At 40.2% G+C, this 23769-nt stretch overlaps 1 protein-coding gene across 1 annotated transcript in view; it reads right to left on the minus strand.

The window, feature by feature from the left end:
- ABCC10 (ATP binding cassette subfamily C member 10) overlaps nucleotides 1–23769 on the minus strand; it is a 1243619-nt gene that overhangs the window by 1145287 nt on the left and 74563 nt on the right. The window contains exon 3 of the mRNA XM_044061090.1: nucleotides 16658–16856. Coding sequence (XP_043917025.1) covers nucleotides 16658–16818 — 161 coding nt within the window. The 5' untranslated portion in view covers nucleotides 16819–16856. The remainder of the gene's footprint in view (nucleotides 1–16657; nucleotides 16857–23769) is intronic.

Genomic DNA, 23769 nt, shown 5'->3' on the forward strand with positions numbered 1-23769 from the left:
CTCATCTAGGAGAGACTGGGCAAAATAGGTACTGGGAGAAAATAAATTGGGGCCCACTAGTATGTTGAAACCATAAGGACAGGAGTCACATATCCTGACTAAGGGCATTCTGTCTCTTAAAAGCAGCAGCCAGCAAGTTGTAGGTTAACTGGTGGAAAAAGCAGGGACTGCCAAGGAAGAGTAGTAGGTCTTGGGGGGGGGGAGTAGGCATGAACCCCCAAGAGAAGTGGTGGCAATAGATTTGAGGACCATAACTACTGAAAATTTCACAGATTCCCTTGACAGAACCTCCATATCTTTTGCTATCAATTTAGATCACGACTAAGGCAGTTGAGGCCTGTGATTTTTTTGTTTAGGAACCTCTGAGTGAAACGTTTTGAAAAGTACATATCAAACGGGACATTAAAACAATAAAGGGATGGACAAGAGAAAACCATAGTGGAAATAAGATTTCTTTGGATCCAGATGCAATGCTTTTTATTAGTTCAGAGAGACAGAAAAAACAAGACTACAGTTCAAACATGATGATCAAAGGACAAGGAGTCATCCACAAAGGCATATAAAAAAATAATAAACAATCACTTGATACAGTAGAAAATAATTTTAATAGCTAAAACCACTTTTATCAGAATAACAAATGTCTGCCTAGATGTGATGGGAAGGGTGTCTCTGGCAATGAGTGACACTCCTTGCAGTTACACAGAGGTCTGAGTGCATGACAGACAAAGAACTTTGGAACAGAGGTGGCGCTTTCAACACTATGAAACCTAGTCTCTGTTACTACAAATGTGTGCGCATTCTAGCTGCACTTGGCGTATCATTCTGTTAAGTCTCTTAGCACTGACAAGAGCCATCTTAATCTGTTCCAAGTTAGAATCTGCTAATTTACTAGGTGGGAAAGTCAAGCAGACAGACTCTACCTAAAATAAAGCACAAGGCACTAAGGGGGCAGCAAAAGCTTTAGCCTGAACAATGCCTATTTACAAGACATTGTAAAGAGATACAGATCACCTTTTGCAAAACAAGGTGGCCTGTCAGCCATCTCATCCCAAGTAGTTACATGCTGGATCCCCCCAAGAATAACACTCACTACTACGCCACTTAATGAAGCCGATTATCTTGTTCTGGATTCTAGCATTATTCTAGTTGACAGCAAAATACCATTCAAAACCAGAGTCTTTCGCACCTCAGTCACGTACTTTTCAAGGTCAATCATATCCGTCTGCATTTCCCTTTGGGTGAAGCATCAAAAGTTATTCACTCCAAAACTGTAGTTGCATATGCCAAGATGAAGGTATCTAAAAGCCCTCACAATGTTCTGGGGCCTGGATAGAGAAAGACAGCTGTTACCATGTTCTTATCCAGTCTCATGTGGATAGTGTCGGTGTGCCTCACAAGAGAACAACCAATTATCAAAACATTTCCTACAGGGGATGCATCAACTGTAAGCCATAAGGACATGGGGAATGCTCTCTTGTGACTTACAATGAAGTACATGTATTGGTCGGTGACACATCTTGATGTACAGGTGTGGCCTGCTGGTTGAGATTTTTTGGTTCTAATTCTAGAAGGCTTTCCATATCAGAGTGTGAGTATGCTTACTGACATATAAATGCAACAGGATTTTAATTACTTGTGGTGTGGCAGTGCACAAAATTATGTTATGTCACATAATGAAGATTACTAATTAGCAATGAAGCTAAATCAGTTTGCTAGTAGCTAAACTCAGTAGACCATGGCTTTTGCCAAGAACTTACAGAAGAACTAGTGCAGTACAATACACACAGTAAATGGTACTCCGCAAAGTATAGTGTTAACAGAGTAAAAATTAGCATAAGTGCAGTATGACACAAAGACCACGAAGCACAAAAACATTAAACTATATTATGGCTGAGCAGTGGAGGTATAGTTACGATTAGATTAAAAGTGAAACATCTGAGCAGCATAGGTAGGAATGCCAGAACTTGTTAAAAGTGTAGCAGGAGAAAACAAACACAGCATAGTAAGAATAAAATTATGGGAGAACTTAATATTGTCAAGTCTACAGTTCATCAACTAAACAAATGGTTGACAGGTGTGAGAGATCGCACAACATTTGGGGAAGGAAAATATGCCCTTTCCCCAATACTGTGGGATCTCTTGAGTTAGTATATAAATTACCAGGGGGTGTGGGAAGCACAACATTGTTTTTTTCACTTAATTTTTGTGTTTTAATTTTTAATGCCTCAAGGCTGTTGCTAAACACGTGTAGTAGCATGTCAACGTTTTCTGGTTGATATTGTGAATGTTTGGGTTATCCAATGAAAATCAGTTGACCCATGTAGTTAGATTATTAGTACTGCAGTGGTTATGGAAGGAAAACAGGTTAAACTGCTTTAGATCACTTGGACGAGAATTTCTGAGAGGCTCCTACTGGCTAATATACAGCATAGGAACACCCCTGTGCTATGCACTGTGCAATGCCGCACACGTCTTCTCAAATAAGGGTGAAGTCACACAATGAAGCAGAAAATATACCAATAAAAGGGCAAACAGCCAAAAAACATGCAATGATAACTCACTTCCAGTAAATAATAGCTCAGAACACTACAAATGTACCTTCTCAGACTAGAAAAAAATGTTAAAACAATTCTGAACTTTAAAAATGTTGGCAGCCAAAACAAGAATCATTATCAGCTGCACATTAAGGCACCTGACAGGTATTGTAATGATTAAATCTGTAGTCACTTCCAGTGAGCAACTCTCTCAAGTAGGCAACATAACCCACTTCTACTCAAATGTCCAAAGTCATGAAACACTGTGGAAAACACAGCGATGCAAAGGCAAGCAATCAGCAGCTGACAAAAACTCACAACAGTAGCTCACTTCCAAAAAACAAATGCTCAAAATACTGCAAATTCCCCTTCTTTCAAAAGTCTAAATGGTTCTAACATCTAGCAACCAGCAGCCAGTGGAAACTCAATGCGAGCAGACATCCACTAAATAATGGCTCAGGACACTAGAAACCCCCCTCCTCTCACAAGAAGAAAGCTGTTGGAACAGCTTAGTGTTTAATCATATTTGTAGTCGAGGTGAAGAACTCTTCATCATGTCCTTGGTAGAAAAGGTAACTTGTCTGGCTGAACTGGGGGCACCCTGTGATGTTAACAGTAGAAAGAAAGTTTTTTTTCTTAAAAAAAAAAAAAAAATTGATGCTCTACAGCAAATGAAGCAGAAGCAGCAGGTCATCAAAGTGACAGTGCAGAAAATTAAAGCTATAAGCTGCGAACAAACTTGTCATTTACTACAGTGTTTCATTCCTCCAGCCTACATCTGCCTACAGTGCAACACTGAGCATGTCACTTAAAACAGAGTGGATTTCCAGGCTGAGTGTGAAAAAGGTCCACGTGAATCAGTGCTCTACCCCTAGTTAACAAACAAAAACAAATCCTCTTGAAGAAAAATGTTTTTAGTTAACAAAAAACTCAAGTCTTCCTTCAACAGTTTTACAATGTCCATGAACAGAGAACAGTAAACACAACACATATGGGTAACGTGCTGAGGTTCTAGGTATTACAGACATTCATAACTCTCAACTGTCTAGATCATTACAGAATGTCCAGATTTTTGCCTTATATTTTTGGTCTGTCCCTTATAAAATTATTGGTTTCTGGCAAATAACTGGGGACTGGTGTGACTAAATAATTAAAAGCATTTGACTTTCAGACTAATATCCTTCAGAAAATGCATGCTAACACAAAGCCAACTTTCCATGTTGCTAAGAGCAAGGATTAAAATCTATCCATGGTTTTGGCTTGTGTCTCCGGCCCCCATTTTTTTTTTCTGTTTTGTACATATTTCCTGTGCTAACTGGTCGAGCGGTATATAGGCATTTGTTGTTTCCATCAGGTGGTGAGATGGACCTCCTACTGCACATCTGTAAAAGAGAAGAAAGGGGGCATCACAGTGATGCCCGTGAATAAATCTGCCAAAGCCTTTTGTGTCAGACTGCAGCAGGTATCTGGGCTGCAGTTAAGTCTTGTAAAACCTGCAGCAGGTAAACATTTTCTGTGCCAAGAGATGATGTGTGTACCTGTTTCATTCCTTCTACTGCATGTACAGAAATGTATATGCAGTTTGTATCCGAAGACTGTAAATGCATTCTGCTGTAAAATACACAGGATGTAAAATGCATAGCAGACATAGGAACCAGAAAACTTTAATTTTTATGCCCTATGAGTACATCATGAGACTAGCCCTAAACCAGGAAGCTGATGTTGCATATGTGCAATTAGGAGATTCGTAAGGGGATAACTAGTCAAGACCAGCAAAACAAACTCATGAGCATGTAAATGTGAAACTGCCTAACTGCATCTGTAGTCTGCACGATAAAGATATAAACCGAACAGCTGATGAACAAACAGAAAAAAAAGAAACATAAAGAGGAAGAGCTACTTTAGAGCTTGTACAGACATTTGAGCTTGTTTCTGTAGCAGTCTTTGTATTCTGAAAATTCAGCTACTGTGGTCTTGTAGTCAGGAATAGCCAGGAAAAATATAGCTGTAGACAGACTTTCTTGTAATCTATTTGTTCAAAGCTATTACCTTCTGTTTCCTTGTGGAATTTTATATCTCTCTGTGTATTTAACTAATAACTATACTGTTTAACTCATTCTTTCTTAAGTAAACTATTTTTATTTATTCATTATAAAAAGCTAGTAGGTGGTCATCTGTTTATTTAGTTATTATTTGATAAATGAAGACAATCTGTTGGGTTCCATTACTAATTTGCCAGACTGCTCTGCTACACACCATCATTAGTGCTCATAATTATACAAGTTATTAACTCGGAGATCCCTAGCCTAGTAATCTGGTGTGATGGCAGTCTACTACCTTCAGTGAGGAATTTAGGTTGTAGTGCTGAAGAATATAACCAGCCTTCCCTGGAAATTTGTGTGTGCATATGTGTGTGTGTGTGTGTGTGTGTGTGAGACTCTGTTCAGAGAAGAAGCAAAGCAGCCCATTAATGTGAATACATGAAAAAGGCTAGGAACTCTCTCAGGGCTGATGTTTGTACCATCCTCACATGTATGAGTAATCTAGACACTCAAGGCACCTCAGCAGCAACTCTACAAACGAGCTTGCTTTTAACAAAGCAGAAATGCTGACACTTCCATTAATCAGCAGACACAGTATTCTGGAAGGAATGCACTTAGACAACAAAACAAGGTTTGCTCTGGGAAATTAAGACGCCCAAACCATAGCTGACACTATTCATTCCCATACAGACATAATGGAAGACTAGTTCTAAAGTCATGAAAGTTATTTACTTTCTGTAACAGATCTGGACTAGCAATCCAGCTACGTTATCAATAGGGTTAAGACCAGCATGACTCTGTCAGCTTGGCATTGAGAAATTTCCCATGTTACCTAGCCCCTCCTCTTTTAATCCATTATATAGAGAATTATGATCGGGTACCATAATCTTGGCATTCACATCGAGAACACATAATATTTCTTTGCGATCAGTGATCTAATCAAAATTGTTTGTAGTGCATGGAAGCTTTGTCTGCTCTGAGTACTACAAACTGCTCAAAAGTAATATTAAAAAAAAAAAAAAAAGATTGGGAATTTTTGGTGCTATCAAAAATAGCAGAGTAGACAATCATCAGATAGACAAACTAGGTAGACGATTCCATAGAATGAGAAATGTATCAATTGGTTCTCTGAGACAGCAGCTGATCCATGGAACAGACTACCAAATTACATTAAAGCAATAGTTTAGGTATTTTTAAGAATAGCCTGAATACTTATTATAGGAGCAACTGTTCTGGTATATTGGCGGTTTAGAAGTGCATTAATGCCCATGCTTGAAATATTTGTATGTAAATATGTATGTATGTATGTAACTACGTTATGTTCATCTGTTATGATGGCTTTGGAAGCTTGTAAATTAGTGTAGAGGTGGTTGACATCCTTACATATTCCCTGTGTAAGGGAAGCTGTTGTAATCAAAAAAGTGGGTGTATTTTAACAGACAGAAGGCATAAACAGGAGATTAAATAAATCCATTTCACTTTCTGCTGCTGTTTTCTGTTTGGCACTGCCTGCTTTCAGTGCAGACGCGATATTTACTTAAGGGGGTTAGTAGTTAATAGTTAAGCACGTCTCTAAGCATTAAGATCAGGTCTTACTCTATAGCAGCACTGAACTAGGATGTAATTTAGCAGTCAGTGTAATCATCGTGCTCCATGCACTATGCTTTGGTTATGATGAACCCTCTCTAGACCTTGGAAACTTGTACAAGGCAGCCAAAGGATACATAAATGCAAATCTTGCAAACCGCTGGTGAGGCCAAGCAGGTTTCAAATTGGTGAACGAAGGGAATCAATACTAAATCTAGAATGGGAGTAACATCCTTATTACCATTACAGTAAGTCTGTATCTTTCATATATGGGATTGATGTTTGGGCTTCATCACCTTCAGAACCAAGGATTAAATTACCTTCTTGCATTGATTCTTGTGAAAGAATATACCAGATAATAGTGGTACCACAAGACAATGTGGCTCTAGATATCTCATTCAGCTTGTAGTGTCTTGCAAAACTATTCAGCAATGTCCAGGAAGCCACAGTACAAAGAAAGTTTCAGAAGCAGACATGGTCCTGACAGAGTTCAGTCATTAAGATTTTATGTTTATTTCTCATAACAAAATTTAATGCAACTCAAGAGTCATTCTAAGAGAATTAATTGTGATACTTTGGATCAGATTTTCTGTTTGGAATATGGCACAAACAACTGACAACCCTGTCTAAGTGACTTGGTTCTGTCCACTTAAAATCAGAGTTACCTGTAGGCATTCACGCAGTGCAACAGGTATTCACTTCTGCTGGAATGAGAGAGTAAGAATACTGACAAGTGAATGATTTAAATTAATCTCTGTTGAAATCCTGGGCACAAATGAAAGATTTGTTCTCATAAATGCTCTGTCTCTATACAACACTAAGTAATGTGTGTGGACAGATAAGGCTCGAGTCTCAGAAATTCTCTACTAAACAAAATAGCTACTGGGATGAGTGTCTTCCCAGAAAAAAAATGAAATCAGCAATCACAGCGGGTTCAAATCCAATCGAGTTAACACAAAATATAACTGAAGCTGGAGCAGTGTTCTTCACTGATGGTCAAAGAAAAAAGTGCACTTTACAAAAGGTATGCACAACTTTAATGAGACCTGTAATAAGGAGCTGGAGTCCTGATGAGTATCCAAGATGCCTCATAGCTCACAGAACAGGGTTAAAAATTGTGACAAATATTCTAAAGTAGATGGAAGCAGAACAGAAAAAAGCTACAAACAGCCCATGGTCCAAATTAAAAAGCAAGATTACTTGTTTTTGTAGATTTTCTTGGTGTTGAGTCTCTGAGCAAAGGAGAGGATATGGACTATCCTTTCTGGGTAAAGGGGGTCCCCAGTTATCACCACAACTGGAGAAACCAAATGATTAGGCATACTGAGGGAAGGTCTGGGTGAAGCTTACCAGATGGGTGCAATAATTTCTGGCTAGCCACTTATGGAGAGGTTTGTGCACAGGGATAGGCCAAAGCAGAAGAAATCTTATTTGCTGATGACAACACAGAAATGAATGCCTTTAGCCTTGGGCATCTTGGGCTTTTTCAGAAACCTTGGAATAAGGGGAAAATGGGTGGGGAGAAGCACAGAGGAAACCTGCAGGCCACTTCTGGCAGAGTGATCCTCTGTGACCGCCTCCAAGACTGGAATAAGGGAAAGGAAATTGCATTCCCAACCAATACCAATTATAGCAAAGAGGTTGGAGCAAGGGTTTCACCATGAAGGAAAAAAGCTCTAGCTACAGACAGGCTGACAGAGATCACAGATGTTAACAAGGCAATGACTGGCCCTGTCCATTACTGAACTGGTTAGTACCAGGATGCGACTTGCAATGTTATGGCAACTAGTTGCAAAGACCTACTGCCCACATAATATATAAGAGTCAGCCTTCCCATGCTCGTTTATACACCATACCACAGCTACATTGTCAGAGTGGATAGCAAAAGCACCTCAAGGGAGGAGTACTGAAATGCTTGCAAGCTCATAAGGACTGCCCTTACTTCTAGAGTGGTGATAGGCAATGGAGCCTCTGTCTGCGTCACTGTCCCTTGGGTGGCTAGTTCTTGACAATGTCCCCGCTGGGGCTTGAAAGGGTTTGCCCAGAGACAGACTGGGCTCATGAATTCACCAACCAAGATGATTCTTTCACTTCTTGGAAACTCTGCATAAGACATCTAATAGATATAATAAATAAGACCACTGAACTCTTAGTATCCACCATAACTGAAAACTGAGCATTGAGAACTATTTTAATGGAAGCCACCATGAGTAACATTACAGTTCTCAGTGAAAGATGCGTCATCACTAATTGATCCTGCAGAATATGGGAGATAACGGACTTAAAAAAAGAGAATTCTGCCATGTGTCAGAAATGCTAGACAACCTATAAGTGTCCATCCTGCATGTAGTGAATGTGATACATTGCACAAGCATCAAATGGAATTTTATGGTGTTCACATTAATCCAAAAAAAAAAAAAAAAAAATCAAAATAGAGGCAGATCCTGAAGGCAGTCAGACTATCCATTCTGGGGTACATTAGAAGCTAGTTGCCCAAGTATGGAAAAATAAAACTGGTGTCCCATAATCCCAGGCACACTTCCACAATTGTAATGCATTTGGTAAACACCATGCCAGCTGTGGAAACCAAAGGAAAGAGTCCAGGAATTTCAGTCTCCTATACAGATGTGTAAGAATGTCCATGTCATTTCTTTTGCTACCTTGACATGTAGATGAGCATCTTAGAGGTTCAAAGAGAATGTTTAATTTATTTTTGCAGAGATGAAAGGATGGAGTGCACATGACAATGCAAAAGGGCTCCTTGGAAACGCACTGATTTAGGCCACTCAACACGAGGATGGGCCTGATGTCCTTCATTTTCTTCATTATCAAAAAGAACTGTGAGTTTTACAAATCCTAACTTTTGCTGATGCTGATCTGGTGGAATCTGATGGGGTGGTATGTCTGGAAGGGAAGGGACTATGGTCTGGGAGGAATGAGGACTGTATAACCTCTAGATGTTATAGTCTTCACCCACTTGTCCCTTCTAATAGCTATCCACATGAACAAGTGGAAGGACAGGCAATACCATACTGCCTCCAGAGTGGGACCATCAGGCAAGTCCTCTGAGAACAGACTCTGGGTCCCTACTGCAGAATTATGGCACCCATAATCATTCTACCAATTCTGACCACCTCTGGGATGTCAGCTACTCTGAAACTTGCCGCAGTCTTTGTAGTCTTTTTCCAAATCCTCTTATCAGGTTGCTGCTGGCTGCATATGAAGTAAAAGAGAAACAGACTTCTTTGTAACTTAGTACAGTGGCATTGTGAAGGTTGAGTTCTAACCCCAACAGCAGTGAGCGTCTTATCCTCCAGTTCTTGTTCTGTACTTCAGGTTTTACTGCCTGACCAAATATCAGGGTTCCATTAATCATAAGAAGCATTTATAAAATTGCCCATTGTTTTCCTTGGCAAAACTTGCTAAGCATAAGTAGGCATGGTGTCTTATGGCTTTCCCAGTACCTGCTGCCCATGCTGAGGTATCTGATGTATTATCAGCAAGGTGCACAATAAGATTAGAAATGCGGGGCACAGCTGACATCAGACATGACCAAATTTTCTTGTGCTCACTGTCTGACAGCCCATCCAGTGTCCTGGATGCTTCTTGTGTACACTCCCTCTGGAACTTTAACATATCTACCATGCAGCTTACTGCCTACAGAAAAAAAGTAGAAGACTAATAAGATCACCTCCCAGGCCAGTCCAAAGTGTGAGATTCTGCCTTCAATGGATGAATGGCTGGCTGGATGGACTCCTTGGAGGAGAATTCTTCTTTAATATAGCTGCAGCACAGTGAAGACTATCACCACAGAACTACTCAGAACAGTCCACTCTTTAGGAGGCTACAGGAGCCTGTCTTGCCTCTTTGGTATGGAAGCCACCATGGTGGGATTCTTCCATATTGACTGGAATACCAACTGAACCAGTCTGTTAGGTGACCAACTCAAGAAAATTACTTTATTAACTCAAAGGCTTTCTCCAATATTAAGTCAGAGTTCTAATCCCACCTTAGCTTTCATCAACTTCAGAAATCCTACAGAACTTATGACTTATTTGGCAAGAATAATGGGGATGCAGCTTCTTCATCCTACTCTGCATAAATAGATGGAAACTACTGAAGTGAATCAAGATGCTTCCTCTAACATCTGGCTTTTCTGTGAGCTTTCAGAGAGGATGACTCCAAAGCAGAGGAAGAAGCTCCAGGGCCAGATAAGCTTATCACACCTACAGTAGGTCCTCCAGTCACCGATACCCAAGAAGAAAAAGATGGGGTGGATGCCTGTCAAGGCAAGCACACATGGTCCCCAGGGGTAAGCCGTAGCAGAGATTCACCCTAGTAGACACATATACAGGAAAGTCTGCATCACAAGCTGGAACTGGCAAAACTCATGTCAAGTCAATAGGCCTGGCACTGAAGGCTGGTACAGCTTTAACCTTGCCTGCTGAAGCCCAGAATTACCTCAAAGTTGAGATTGGTGGTTTTGAGGTCAACTATCAAAATGCCAATGGGGATGCAATTGGCCTCAACACAGAGATGTCAACTTTTGACACAAGTATCTCCTGGCATTGAAAAGGTCAAAAAGCCAGGCACTAAAGAAACTGCTGAAGTCAAGGCCGAATGCTGTAGTACCAAAACTGAGACTGCAGTCAACCATGACAGGTCCACCAACATTTACCCCAACACTGAGGGGTTGACCACTGATGTTGAATACTGGGATCTGAATGGGAATTGATGAGGTAATGTTCTGGGCAGAAGCAGCAAATTTCAGTAAACAGAGGGGCCCTAGTCACCATCATGTTAGTGGGGGGGAGGAAGCATGAGACCACAAATGTGCATTTACAAAAAAATGCCTGCCACATCTTAGTATTATCAAGCTCTAAACACCTGGACCTGACTGACCTTACATTGTGTGGTCTAGGAGTTCTAAGTTTGAGCTCAGAAGCAGCCAAGGAGATTCTACTAAGATGAGATCTGTGAGCAAGAGCATTCTTAAATAAAGTGTGGCCAAGGGGGTATAATGCCATGGTTTAAATTATCTTGTCCAAGACAGTGGGGTTTAGTTCAGAGGAAACCATTCCCTTTGCAATCTCAATAATTTTTTTTGGGGGGGGGGGGTCAGAGCAGAATAATAGGGAAAAGTCCTAGTAGCTTTAAAAACAAAGAAATACTGGGATTCTCAGGCCACCCAAAATATTTATTCTGTCATTTAGGGTCAAAGGTCTGAAAAAAACACAAATATTTCATGCAGGTCAGAAAATGAGCCTCCTCAAAACACTCTAGACAGTTCAATTTCTTTATCATGCAGAGGAAGTTTGGCCCTATACTTCCACTTTTTAAATTCTTTACACTGTTTTGTCCATATTAATCTCAAAATACAATAACTCTGCCAAAGTAAAGTTTGAAACTCTTAACAATCAACTCCAAAGGCACGAGGACTGTCACTAATAAATTAAAGTTGACAAAACATGGCACACACTTCAAAAATGTTAAATATATTGACAGGACACAGCAGATAAAGAACAGTTGCAAGATAAAATAACTGTATCCTGTGCTATTAACTGAGAATATCTACAGGGAAACACAGTAACTATCCAGGTAGGGTAATCTAAAATGACAAGAAAAGGAGAACAAAATGGAATGAACGGACCTGGAAACTGAAGGCAAACATGAGAAATTACCAGTGTAAACACTTTCACACAAAGAACATACACAACATGCTAAATATGTAACTTTATTGATTAGTAGTCTGAGGCTGTTCTATTTAGTGAGGCTAGCATAAGCATGGCTGTAGAGATCTGGAGAAGGGACTTAATTGCAGAATTATACGTAAAATAGCGAGGTAAAGTTAGCCTAGGACTGTTTTTAACACTCAGCTGACTATGCCCTAATAGTCTTAGTCTGCCAGTAATGAGGCTAGAACTCCAACCCTAGATGAGGTAGGTGTCATGACAGCTATGAAAGGGCACTGTGAAGAGTTATGCTACATTCCAGTAACCCATTTGTACAGTCCCAGTTCCCCACCCCACCAAAAAAAAAACAGGATTACAAAACAAACCTTGCACATTTCAGGAAAAGAAGAAGAATCAATCTAGTCCCAAATTAGCACCTAGGAAAAGAGCTGTATTTCTGTTTTAAAATGACCAAGGAAAATCCAAGTTGTAATGCCTTCTCTTTTCTGCTCTACTGTGTACTTGCCCAACAGTCTAAATCCTCTGTCAGCTCCAACTCTAACCCTTTCACTCCCTTCATCATTCTGGAAACTCAGAGTTGCAGTCTTTCAGCCACCCTCAGTTACCTTCGTATATATGGCCTCCAAAACTTCAGATGACACCTTAACAGTAACTTGTATAATGCTTTTTAAGATTTCTGTAAGAATACAAGTCCTCCCTGGTTTATAACAGGCTAGCACAGCCACATACAACACCAAGTGCACATTACTGCATGATCTTTAGAGCGTAACGTAACTCATTACATTGTTATTGCCGAAACCAATTTCAAACGCAATTGATTGTTAGACTACACGAAATTAAAAGTGTTATATTTTCCCCTTAGCATTTCCTCTATTGTAAGGGAAAATATAAGCTAACATAGCTAATTCTAGTTCAGTTAATCTGGGATGTCCAAGGCAAGGCAGTGGGGTTTTGCTCATCTGCTGCAGTCCAAAGTTCGACAGCCAACCTAGTTTAGTTCAATTCAGTATCACTCTCTATGCTTAACTCTCTCTCTCTCTCTCTCTTTCTACTTCTGCATTAATTACGCTTTAACAGTCATATTTGTGGGATCTTATTTACAGCTTCTGTGTTTAACATGCTTTAATTAATGTAAATTAATGCAAACTTTTCAGCACTTTGCTTTTTCTCTCTGTGTTATAATGCTACTTTATTTGCATTTAAGTTTGTAATTACTTAAGAGACTGTAACTATCACTTTTGCCAGGGTCATGTCTGAACAGGGTCTTCTGACCTACCCACTAACTCAGTTAACAAAACAAATTAAGTAAATAAATTAAAAATGACCATATCACCTCTGGAATTAACTCCAGCTTCCTACCAAACATCACCACTGCCTTTCATACTGCAAAGCACAATTCACTTTAGAGGTGGTCAAGTCCAAATCCTTTTCCTTCTCAATTCTGCACTTTTCTACAAGAATTTGCACTGACATCAAAGATGATCTCATCAGTCTTTGCATCAACACTGTACCACAAGATCTTGTTGTCCAATCCTGTGTTAACACACACACACACCTAACAGGAAAGGTCCCCTCCCAGCCCTGAACCTTGGTCACTCTACCACTTACTAATTTTTCACCTGTTAACTTCCCTCCAGCAACTATTTTCTACTTCTTATTATATCAACAGCTTTGGGTCCCACCCCTATATATCCTTTAATTTTAATACTGATCCCATGTGAGATACAGTGTCAGTGCATGTGAACTTCAGCAAGGCAAAGTAATTACTGTCTAAACAGTTTCCACCTCAGTAATTATCCCATAAGAGAAACAGATCAAGCATTACTAGTAAGGCACATGCTATGTGAATGTTGCTGATCATTAGCCATAGTATTAAAATTTACAATTCCACCAGCTTCCACAAACACTTTTTCAGTGACTTTTCCTAGAATACACGAAGAACCACCACAGTAAAGAACTTCTCGAAAGCCGACTTCACACTTCTAAAGACTAGTGTGGTCTCCTTTAATATCCCTGAGCCGGCGGTTAACATTACTCAAACCGCTGAATCACTTACAAATGCCTTCTACCAGCACCTGCAGGGCTGCGTGGATCAGGCAATCCCAAGCAAAACAAAGACTCTTTGTACCAAAGGCAAGCGTCCAGTCTGGTGGACCCCAGCCATAAACAAACTCTACAATAAAAGGAGAAAGCTACTACAAGATAGAGCAAAATCCTTAAAAGGTAAGACACTGCTGATCACTATAAGTAAAAAGCTAAGAGCTCTCATAAAATCATCCAAAGCTAATTTTGAGAAAAAATAGCTAAGGACTCTAAAGACAACCATAAAGCATTCTTTAGCTATGTCAGAAACCTAGGAGGAAACTCCCAGATATGTTCAGAATTAGTTCAAAATGATGTGAAGATTACTGATCCTACAGACATTGCCAACATACTGGCTGACAGGTTCAGTGCAAACTTCTCCCCACCCTCCCCGCCTAAAGAAGTGATATCTATACCAAATGATTGTAGCCCCCCAAACATCTCCAATGCTCAGGTGAGAACTGCTCTCTCAAGGCAAAGAACACAGCATCCATGGGACCTGATGGTGTCCCCGGCTGTGTGCTCCATGAACTCAACGAGGAATTAAACCCACAGTTAGGACAGCTGTTTAATCTTAGTCTCACCTCCGGATACGTACCCAGGGAGTGGCGCACAGCGACTGTGGTCCCACTCCACAAAGGCGGTGCCTCCACCGACCCTGGAAATTACCGTCCCATTAGCTTGACAAGCCTGATCTGCAAAGCCATGGAAAGGATCATAATGGATCTCATAAATAAAGACATAGGGAATTTGCAGACTTTGGATCCAACCCAGTTTGGCTTTGTCAAAGGCAGATCATGCCTTTTAAACTTGGTTGACTTTTGAAACAGTCACCAAGGCCATTGACGAGGAAAGGCAGTCCATACAGCCTACCTAGACCTGGCGAAGGCTTTCGATACAATACCCCACTCGGGTATCATTGAAAAACTCATCAACTTGAATGTAAACCCATACATTACAAGATGGGTTGCAAACTGGCTGAGTGACAGAACCCACAGGGTCAGAGTTGCTGGCGCCATGTCAGACTCTAAGCCTGTCACAAGTGGTGTCCCACAGGGCTCAGTCCTGGGCCCACTCTTGTTTGGCATCTACTTTTCTGAAGTACAAGCAAACACAGGAGGGTTATGGCTGACAAAGTTCGCAGATGACTGCAAACTGGGAGCCGTAGTTGAGAACACATCCGACACAGATATCCTTCAGAAGGGTCTCACAGAAACGGATAACTGGTGCCAGAGCCATGGCCTCAAGTTAAATGCCAAGAAATGCATAGTCATACCCTTCGGGAAAAATAAGGTTACCCCTAGCTACCATATAGGTGGCAATCCCTGAACACAGAAGAAGTTATTAGGGACCTGGGAACCCAGGTTGACAGTAGCCTTTCATTCGACACTCATATTGCTAAAGTAGTTAGGAAGACCTTCTACATTGCCCACCTTATCATGAAGGGATTCACATCTAGATCAAGGGAAGTCATAGTCTCCCTATACTCATCACTCATCAGACCAATGATCGAGTACAATGCCCCATTCAGAATGTATCTGACCCGACACTTGCAGCAGCTGGAGAGGCCACAAAAGTTCCTCACCAAAAGGATAAAAGGTCTCAAAAATCTGTCTTATGCTGCACGACTGAAAGAACTCCAGTTATATTCAGTTGCGTACCGCTTGCTCAGAGGTGACCTATGCCTGACATACAAGGCCATGTCAAACCCAGATTTGATGAATATGCTTCATCTCAAAAAATCTAGATCCCTCAGAGCCACAAGGGCGGGTGACTTAAACCTCGACACGGTTATTAATAGGACGTGCTGGAGGGATAGGTTCATCACCCAAAGACTCCCTATGCTGTGGAACAAAATCCCGGTTTATGTGAGGCAGAGCACCTCGCTGGCCTTGTTCAAGAGGAATCTTGACCAATGGATGGGAGATCGCAGATACACCCCAGGGGTTACCTCAGTGTCACTGCTCGACAGAAGCACAGCTAAATAATGGGCATAGTTTCTCCAAACTAAGGGGTGGCGTAAGCCACAAAAAACTATGGGCTAGGCTTATAAATGCCCTCGGGCAGATAGCCTAGTGTAAACCTATGAACCTAAAAGGCTTATGATTGCTTCACCTTCAATAGTTCACCTTTATGCAAGGGAGCCACCTGTATGCTGTTCTCAGTGAAAGATCATACTGTTCTGGGAGTGGTTCAGTAAACACTATTTTGAAATTTTTATCATGCTAGGAAGTAGAAGATTTCTATTTTCCTTTGCATATCATGTCATACTTGTTAACAGTGCAAATACACAGACTCAGAATCAAACCTGTAATAATTGTTCAACCTGAGACAATTACTTCATACATAACCAGTGAACGAAATCAAACTTCAGCAAATGAAATCTACCTTCTACTTAAAACTTGCCCATGTGAGAAACACATCTCTCTTCATCCACCTTTTCCCAGTAAAATCAACTGTTATCATACTGTATATGACTGTCTGCCAAATTGCAAAACTGGAGAACCAGACAAATTCAGCAGCCTTCAAAACAATGAAGCACAGCTATGAGTAATATATAATTGTACTTGTATCTCCCACTATCCTAATGTAGGAATCCCACAACTTACAATTTAAGCATCAAATAAACTGCAAAAAATGTGCAATCGTTTTACATAGAATGCCTTACTAATACAGTTGACTATCCCTGCTCTGTTACTTTTAGGTATCAATATATTACCTTGGGATACCCAGGTAGCATGAACTAGCCAGGGTGAAGATAACATGTGTCAGGGTGTTCAGCACCAGCTGATTAAAACACCGTCCAACAGCACCGTCATTCCATAATGGAAAAGGATCTGCAGGATCTGTACCACACAGATCAGCCAAAATTTCTGCCATTTTCTTTATAGCTGTGAAAATACAGCATCTAGGAAAACCTATGGAAGGAAAATAGAACAAAACAGAAAAAAAATGTCAGTATGGTAGCAACCACACATAAGCAAGTTTGACTGAAATAATACACAGCTTCCAAAAGTACAACAATACTTATACTGTGTAAATACTTCTCAGCTGGTATAGCTAGCAGGTTTATTTTTTGGATTATACATATTCTCATTCAGACTCAGGCCCCAGCCTTCAGTCCCTGCCACCATCTCGTACTTTGTAAGCCCATTAACACTCACTCGCTTCTTAATGGAGAAAATCCCTTACTGATGTGATATGAAAGGATGATCACCTTGCTTTCCTCCTAAGCTGTCAGTCACTACATGCAATTCCTTGGCACACATTACTGGACTATACAATCAATATTGTCATATTTTACTTTTGTTTATTTTGACTTATTAACTTGTATGATCCAGCTGGGATAAACAATTGAATTCTTGAGAGAAAATCTCCACCACTGAAGCATCTAATTTACAACTTCAAAATGTCAGAAAAAAATAAAAATAATTCAAAAGATACTGTATATAACTTTGTACAACATGCCTACTAGAATCAAATTTGCGTATAAGCAATTGAAGGATTGAATGAACCTTTCACTTAATGCTTTAGAAAAATATTAACATGAAAAATCAGATTAAAAAAAGTGTATATATGAAATAATTTACTGAAGCAATTCACAACATACATTATGGAGATAACTGTAACAAGTTTATGATGATACAGGGAAGTAAAATGCAAGGAGTAAAGAAAAGAGCCACAAAAATAAGAGGTAACTCATAAGAAATGAAAGAAACATAGATGAAAAATGTACAGTTAAGGCAGAGCACAGAAGAGCAAAGTTGTGCGACTGTCAAATGGCAGTATATGTGTAAGTTGTAGAGCAAGAAGGTGACCCTGTATGTTATGTTACATTATGATTGAACAGTGATGAGTTTTTAACGGAGTGTAACAGAAAGGACTAAAGCAAACGTGTGTCCTACAAGCTTGCAGTACTCCCAGGCCTTTACAATGGGTCAACCGATCACTTTAGGGTGATGTTCCACCTTCCAACCCCCCACCCCAGGGTAAGATAGTAGGTAAGTTGCCATTCAAAATCCATCTTTTAGCAACTATTCTAATGACAGGTATGGGACATTTTGCCAAACCAAGGTCACCACTTGCTCAGTGCGACACCCACCTGTGACGATGTGAGGTAGTGCCAAACATGCCATGAGAAGTAGGGAAGTGGATGTGTATGCATAGTTAGCTGGAGTTTTGTGAAGAATTATATGATATTTGTATATCAAACTGATTTGTAAAGGTGCTTGTGTTAAAAATGTATTTGTAAAGCTGCTTGTATTAAACATGTACCAACAGTGGGTCCTGTATGGCAGAAAAGAAATGCACCTGTATTTCAGACTGTATTGTAACTGCTAAAATGAATGTATTGTAACAGGGAATACTAGAAGAGAAGAGGTTAATCTCAGTCCAGCTAACTTTGAAAAATAGCCTGAAATTAATTTACCTGGTTTAGGCCATAAAGATTGTATATCTTACAGTTCGGATTGCAGCCAGAGACAAAATGTCTGCGAAAACCAGGACTGGGAATCCTACTCCATTGTCCTTAGGAGTGAACTAATTGCTACCCTGGAAGGGTGGAAGTTTTTGAAATGGTTTTATAGCCTCCAGGTGACATAACACATCTTAGCAAAGATCTATGTGTGTGTATGGTAACACATATGTACAAGATTCTGGCTCAGTTTGTAGTAAAGGGGATAGTGTGGGAACCAGAAGTCAAGTGACCAGATGTATGTGATGTCATTCTGTAATCCAGCACTGAAATGATGTTTTAATACTAAATGAAAAAGAAGTCCAGGGCAGTCTGTTTTGATACCTGACAAAGAAGGATCACTCATTCATTTCATCTCATCTTGCTTTAGTAAGTAACCAGGGAATAGTAATTCTTTAGATCAGGCAGAAAATATATTGAGATTAGTCAAGTACTGTTTTTTTTCTATATCTGTGTGAATCTATCCTTCTGTGTTATTTTTAATATTTCCTGTGACTGAAACTATGGTGTTAATTGTAAATAGATATTTAGTATTTTCATGTTCTTTTATTATTTATTATTAAATATATTTAAACTTTTCATTGTGGCTAGTCTTTTAGAGAGTATTTTAACCTTTGAGAATACTTAAATTTATTTGGTGACACTGTGGCAACTCCTGAAAGCCTTACTGTTTGGTCAACATTACCATTGCTGTTAGTATTAATTTCACTCAGAATAATTGGGTACCCTTGTAAGAGCCTTAAAGTAGCTGGCTGGTAGCAGTGAATCTACCTTATACTCTGAGCAGAGGGGGCATGGGGGCACAGCTGCTAAATCTGTCCCAGCCTTTCCCAGGTGTGTGTGTGTGTGTGTGTGTGTGTGTGTGTGTGTGTGTGTGTGTGTGTGTGTGTGTGAGAAAACCAATGCTCAAAATAGTGTGTGTGTGTGTGTGTGTGTGTGTGTGTGTGTGTGTGTGTGTGTGTGTGTGTGTGTGTGTGTGAGAAAACCAATGCTCAAAATAGTGTGTGTGTGTGTGTGTGTGTGTGTGTGTGTGTGTGTGTGTGTGAGCTACCTGGAACAGGGATACACAGCACTGGTTTCACAGAGAAGGTGGTGGAGGACTGGGCTTGGAACACTCAGCTGAGGACTCAACTCTACAGCTGTGGTCAGTGTGGAGTCTTATTTGGAGCCTGGAGAGAGAGGGAGTCCAGTCCCAGGACAGGAGTGTGTTCCCCGTGTGCTCTTAAGGGGGAAATGTGCTTGGTACAGAGAGCTATATCTGGAAATACTGTGTGCATCTATCTTTGTTCAAAGTGAACATCCCTCACCGTGTCAGTGGTGAGGATTGAGGCTCCATGATATCACACTGTCTACCATACAGCGAGCCAAACTAGCTGCACCCAAGGTACTTCTGTAAAGTGGCATATATATCTAGTGGGTTTCATTTCACAATTTAGTTTCATTTCACAACATGGAAAAATGTTAGGCTTTCTACTCTCTGCAACATGGGACTGTAGTTCAGTCACAATTATATTGCTGTAACACTTCAGTATCATTTTTACTTAGACAAACTTCTCATAAGAACACAGGAATCTTTAGCTAAAGGAATAGGAAACGTAAAGCAATGACACAACTAAACAGAAGGAGAAAGCAAGTATACAACATCTGCAAATATACAAACTTAAAAATTGCCCTTCTAATAAGCTACACATGGTAATGTAGAGTTTTCTTCCACTGACACAGCAGAAACTACATGACTGTTTTACACTAACAGACTGTCAAAGTGTTTTTTATAACTGGAGTAGATGTAGCATCTAGGGAAAGAAAAAAATAATAAAACAGCAAAAAGTCAGTATGACAATAATAGTACATAAGCAAACCCCTCACCAGTAATAACATTTTTAAAAGTTAATTTGTATATCCACACACCACTGGCAAACTTGCAGGTAAATGAGATGAAGGGTACAGAACTGATTAAAAATTATAACGATAGCTTTTGGCCTCAACTCAAACTTCAGATTTTGTTGAACCAGTGTTCTTCAAAACTAAAAAAAAAAAAAAAAAAAAATTAGCTAACCATTGGTGACTGTGTTTTTTTATCCAAAAACTGTGCAGCTTACTCGTGAAGGTGAAGGCAAAGCCTGCTGGTAAATATATCATAAAATAGTTGTACTATACAAAGAAGTTATCAAAAAATATTTTTCTTACCTTTTTTTTTTTTTTACTAACTCTGCTGTGTACTGGCACTCTCCACTGAATCTAACTGATTGATTTCAGTAAAATGAGACAAGTCAAACGCATTATTGTGCATGCATATGATACAGGGACATCAGGCTACAGCCAAATGTTTCAGATCCTGCAGTGGAATTGGGTACATGACTGCATGAATTTTCTATTACAAACTTGATATCAGTTTTGTAAGGGGGGCAAGGTTAAACTTCGCGTGTTTTTGAATCCTTGGTAGAACTACAATCATAAGACAGTCTCTGTGGTGGTGATGTTTTATCCCACTCACATAACCTGGCCTATCCAACTGTCCACTTTAGAACTGGAGTTTGATACGGCCAAGATTTATATAACTCCTTAAAAAAAACTTGCTTATTACAGACAGCTAGTGGTTTAAATTTTGGTCTGGATTTAAGACACATCAGCAGCTCCAAAACTATACAGTGCTCAAGCAGAAGTAAACCACGTTTACAGAACTGATCTTGTACATCACTTACTATATTAACAGTATCTAAAACATGTGAAAACCTCTAATTAGCGAAAGGATTAAGACGGAATTATTCAGCTTGATGACAGCAGACACAGTTATTCAACCTCCCAAAATTCCAAAATGTGTGAGGAATTTGCCTACTCTACAGATGACTCTCAACACTCTCAACTGTCACTAATCTGGACTGTGAAACAGAAAATTGGGGGTGAAGAAAGCACAACCCTGCAATTTGGGAATGCAAGCTACTGAAACTTATACACACATCTGACAGTGATCATTATCATATACAAGAGAGAAGGGCTTTACCCCCACACCAAAGTAGCAATCCCTCCCTGCATACTCAAACATAACATAGCTAACTTCAGGTCAGTTAATCTGGAAGTTCAGGGCAAGGCTGTGTGGTCTTGCCCACCTTTGCAGCTCACTGTTAAACAACCAAGTCTGTTTATTTGATTCTGTTTCACTATCCATGCTTAATTCTCTATGTACCAGTTACACCTTATCAGTCATGCTTGTGGGATATTACTTATAGTTTCTATGTTTATAAGAATGTAACAGAATGCAAACACTTAACTAATGTAAATGAAAAGTGAAACTTATGTATTCACCATAACGATAGATCCGTGTTGTCTGTCTGTGTCTGGTTCAACCTCTGGTTCTTTGGATCTGACTCAGATCAGACACTGGTCAGATCTAAAGCCTTTCAGCTCAACTTGGCTCAGCCTCCCTTTTGCCCCCTCACCCAAGTATTAGCAGAATGATATAACATATCCAACTAATTCCCATGTCCTGCATAAATACAAGGAAACACTCAGTGAAAAAGCAAAACTCTAGGTGAAAGAAGGCAAAAGGCTAAAAGAAGGGCCCCTGCTGTTTGGCCATCACCAAGGGGAGACTCACCAAATCAGGTTGGGGGCAGGAGAGTGGAAAGGTTGAACCAGACATGGACAACACAGATCTATCGTTATGGTAAGTACATAACTAACGTATCCAATGTTGCCTGCTCCGTCTGTATTCAACTTGTGGGAAGAGACCCTAGCCATGACAAAGGATATTCTGCAACACAGCAGAACCAAAAGAAGCCCTGGACTCAGACTGAATGTCCAGCGTTGAAACACAAAGGTCTGATGGCCCAATCAAGTATCAGCCACACAGATATCATCCATATGTAATCTAGAAAGAAAAGCTATAAAAGTAGTTAAAGCTCTAGGTGAATGGCCTCTAGGTTTGTGAAAGAAACTTGCTCCTCAGAGAATATGCAAATAAAATACAATCTGACAACCACTTTGATAGTTACTTTAGACACAGGTAAGTCTAGCCTGGATTTTGAGGAGGAAACAAACAACTGATTAGATTTTCTAATGGGTTTGGTATGGTCAAAATAAAACTGTAGCTGCTTATACATGTCCAAACAATGCAAAATGTATTCACCTTTGTTGGAAATATTAGGAAAGGACACAGGAATATGAACACAACAGTGAATGTTTGTACGAAAAGACACTCTGTCCTTAATGAAAAGGCAAAGAAGGTGGAGAAGAATCAAGTGCTTGTAATTCTAAAATCCTTATGGCCGAGGTAATTGCTATCAAAACCAAACTTTTCCAGGACAAACGCTTGAGATCTGATGAGGCTGAAGGTTCAGAGGGAGGGGGAACCAGTAAAGATCTGAAGAACAAAGGGCACTTCCCAGGGAGGCACCGGATCCCATACAGGAGGATGAAGAAGCAAAGCACCTCTCAAAAAGGCCTTGGAAATCTTGAGCGAAGCAAAGGATATATTACCTCTGCCAATATGAAAGTTTGAAATGGTTGCTAACCAAATCCTGATGAAGCGTGGGATGACCCACGTGAAAGCGCTCACGTTTTTTGGCTGCAATAAAGAAGTTTCCTGCATTTTACTTCATTGAATGTTTCTGTTTTCTGGATCCATCGTGGCTTGGTAATCCTTCTACCTTTTATACTTCAAATCCTGATAGTAGAAAAGCTGGAGCCTGAACCAAACAGCTCAGCTAGAAAATCCAAAACTGACTCCAAGGGTTTCAAGAAGGGATCAATCCCCTAGCCTCTGCCTATAACGCAAATCTCTTCCATTTACTGGTGTACACTTTCTATTGGATGCTTTCTGAGTGGATTTCAATATATGAACTGCCACCTTCAAAAGCTTATTCCTGGCCATCATAGGAACTACAGGAACCATGCAGTCAACTTGAGGGACTGAAGACTGGGTGGATCCAGTCTGGCTGGAAGAGAGAAGACCCAGAATGGTATTGAACACCCAAGGAGGGGTTTTCAGAAGAGGCCAAAGGAAGAGAAGGGAAGACACACCTGGCAAGGCCAAAAGCAGGTGATGAGAACTACTGAAACTCTGCAACGGGCTGGTTTCTGAAGAAACTTCAATATGATAACAGTTGGGGTATAAGCATAAAGGAGACCTGGAGGCCACTGAAACATCAGACCATTCCTGGGTGCCTGTCCCGGAAGTGGAACAAGGGTATAATAGCTGTCGATCTTGATGATGGATGAGAACATACACAAGTCAAAACACAGAATGCCCTTACGCCAAAAAAATCCAAGCTGTCTCCGCACAGATTCATGGACCACTCATAGGGCAAAAGAATGTTCCTATTGAAACTGTCAGCCAGAATTCTGGACTTCCCCGGGGT

This window comes from Protopterus annectens, chromosome 1.part0, assembly GCF_019279795.1.
Source record: "Protopterus annectens isolate FY-2018-M chromosome 1.part0, PAN1.0, whole genome shotgun sequence".
NCBI classification, from domain to species: Eukaryota; Metazoa; Chordata; order Ceratodontiformes; family Protopteridae; genus Protopterus; species Protopterus annectens.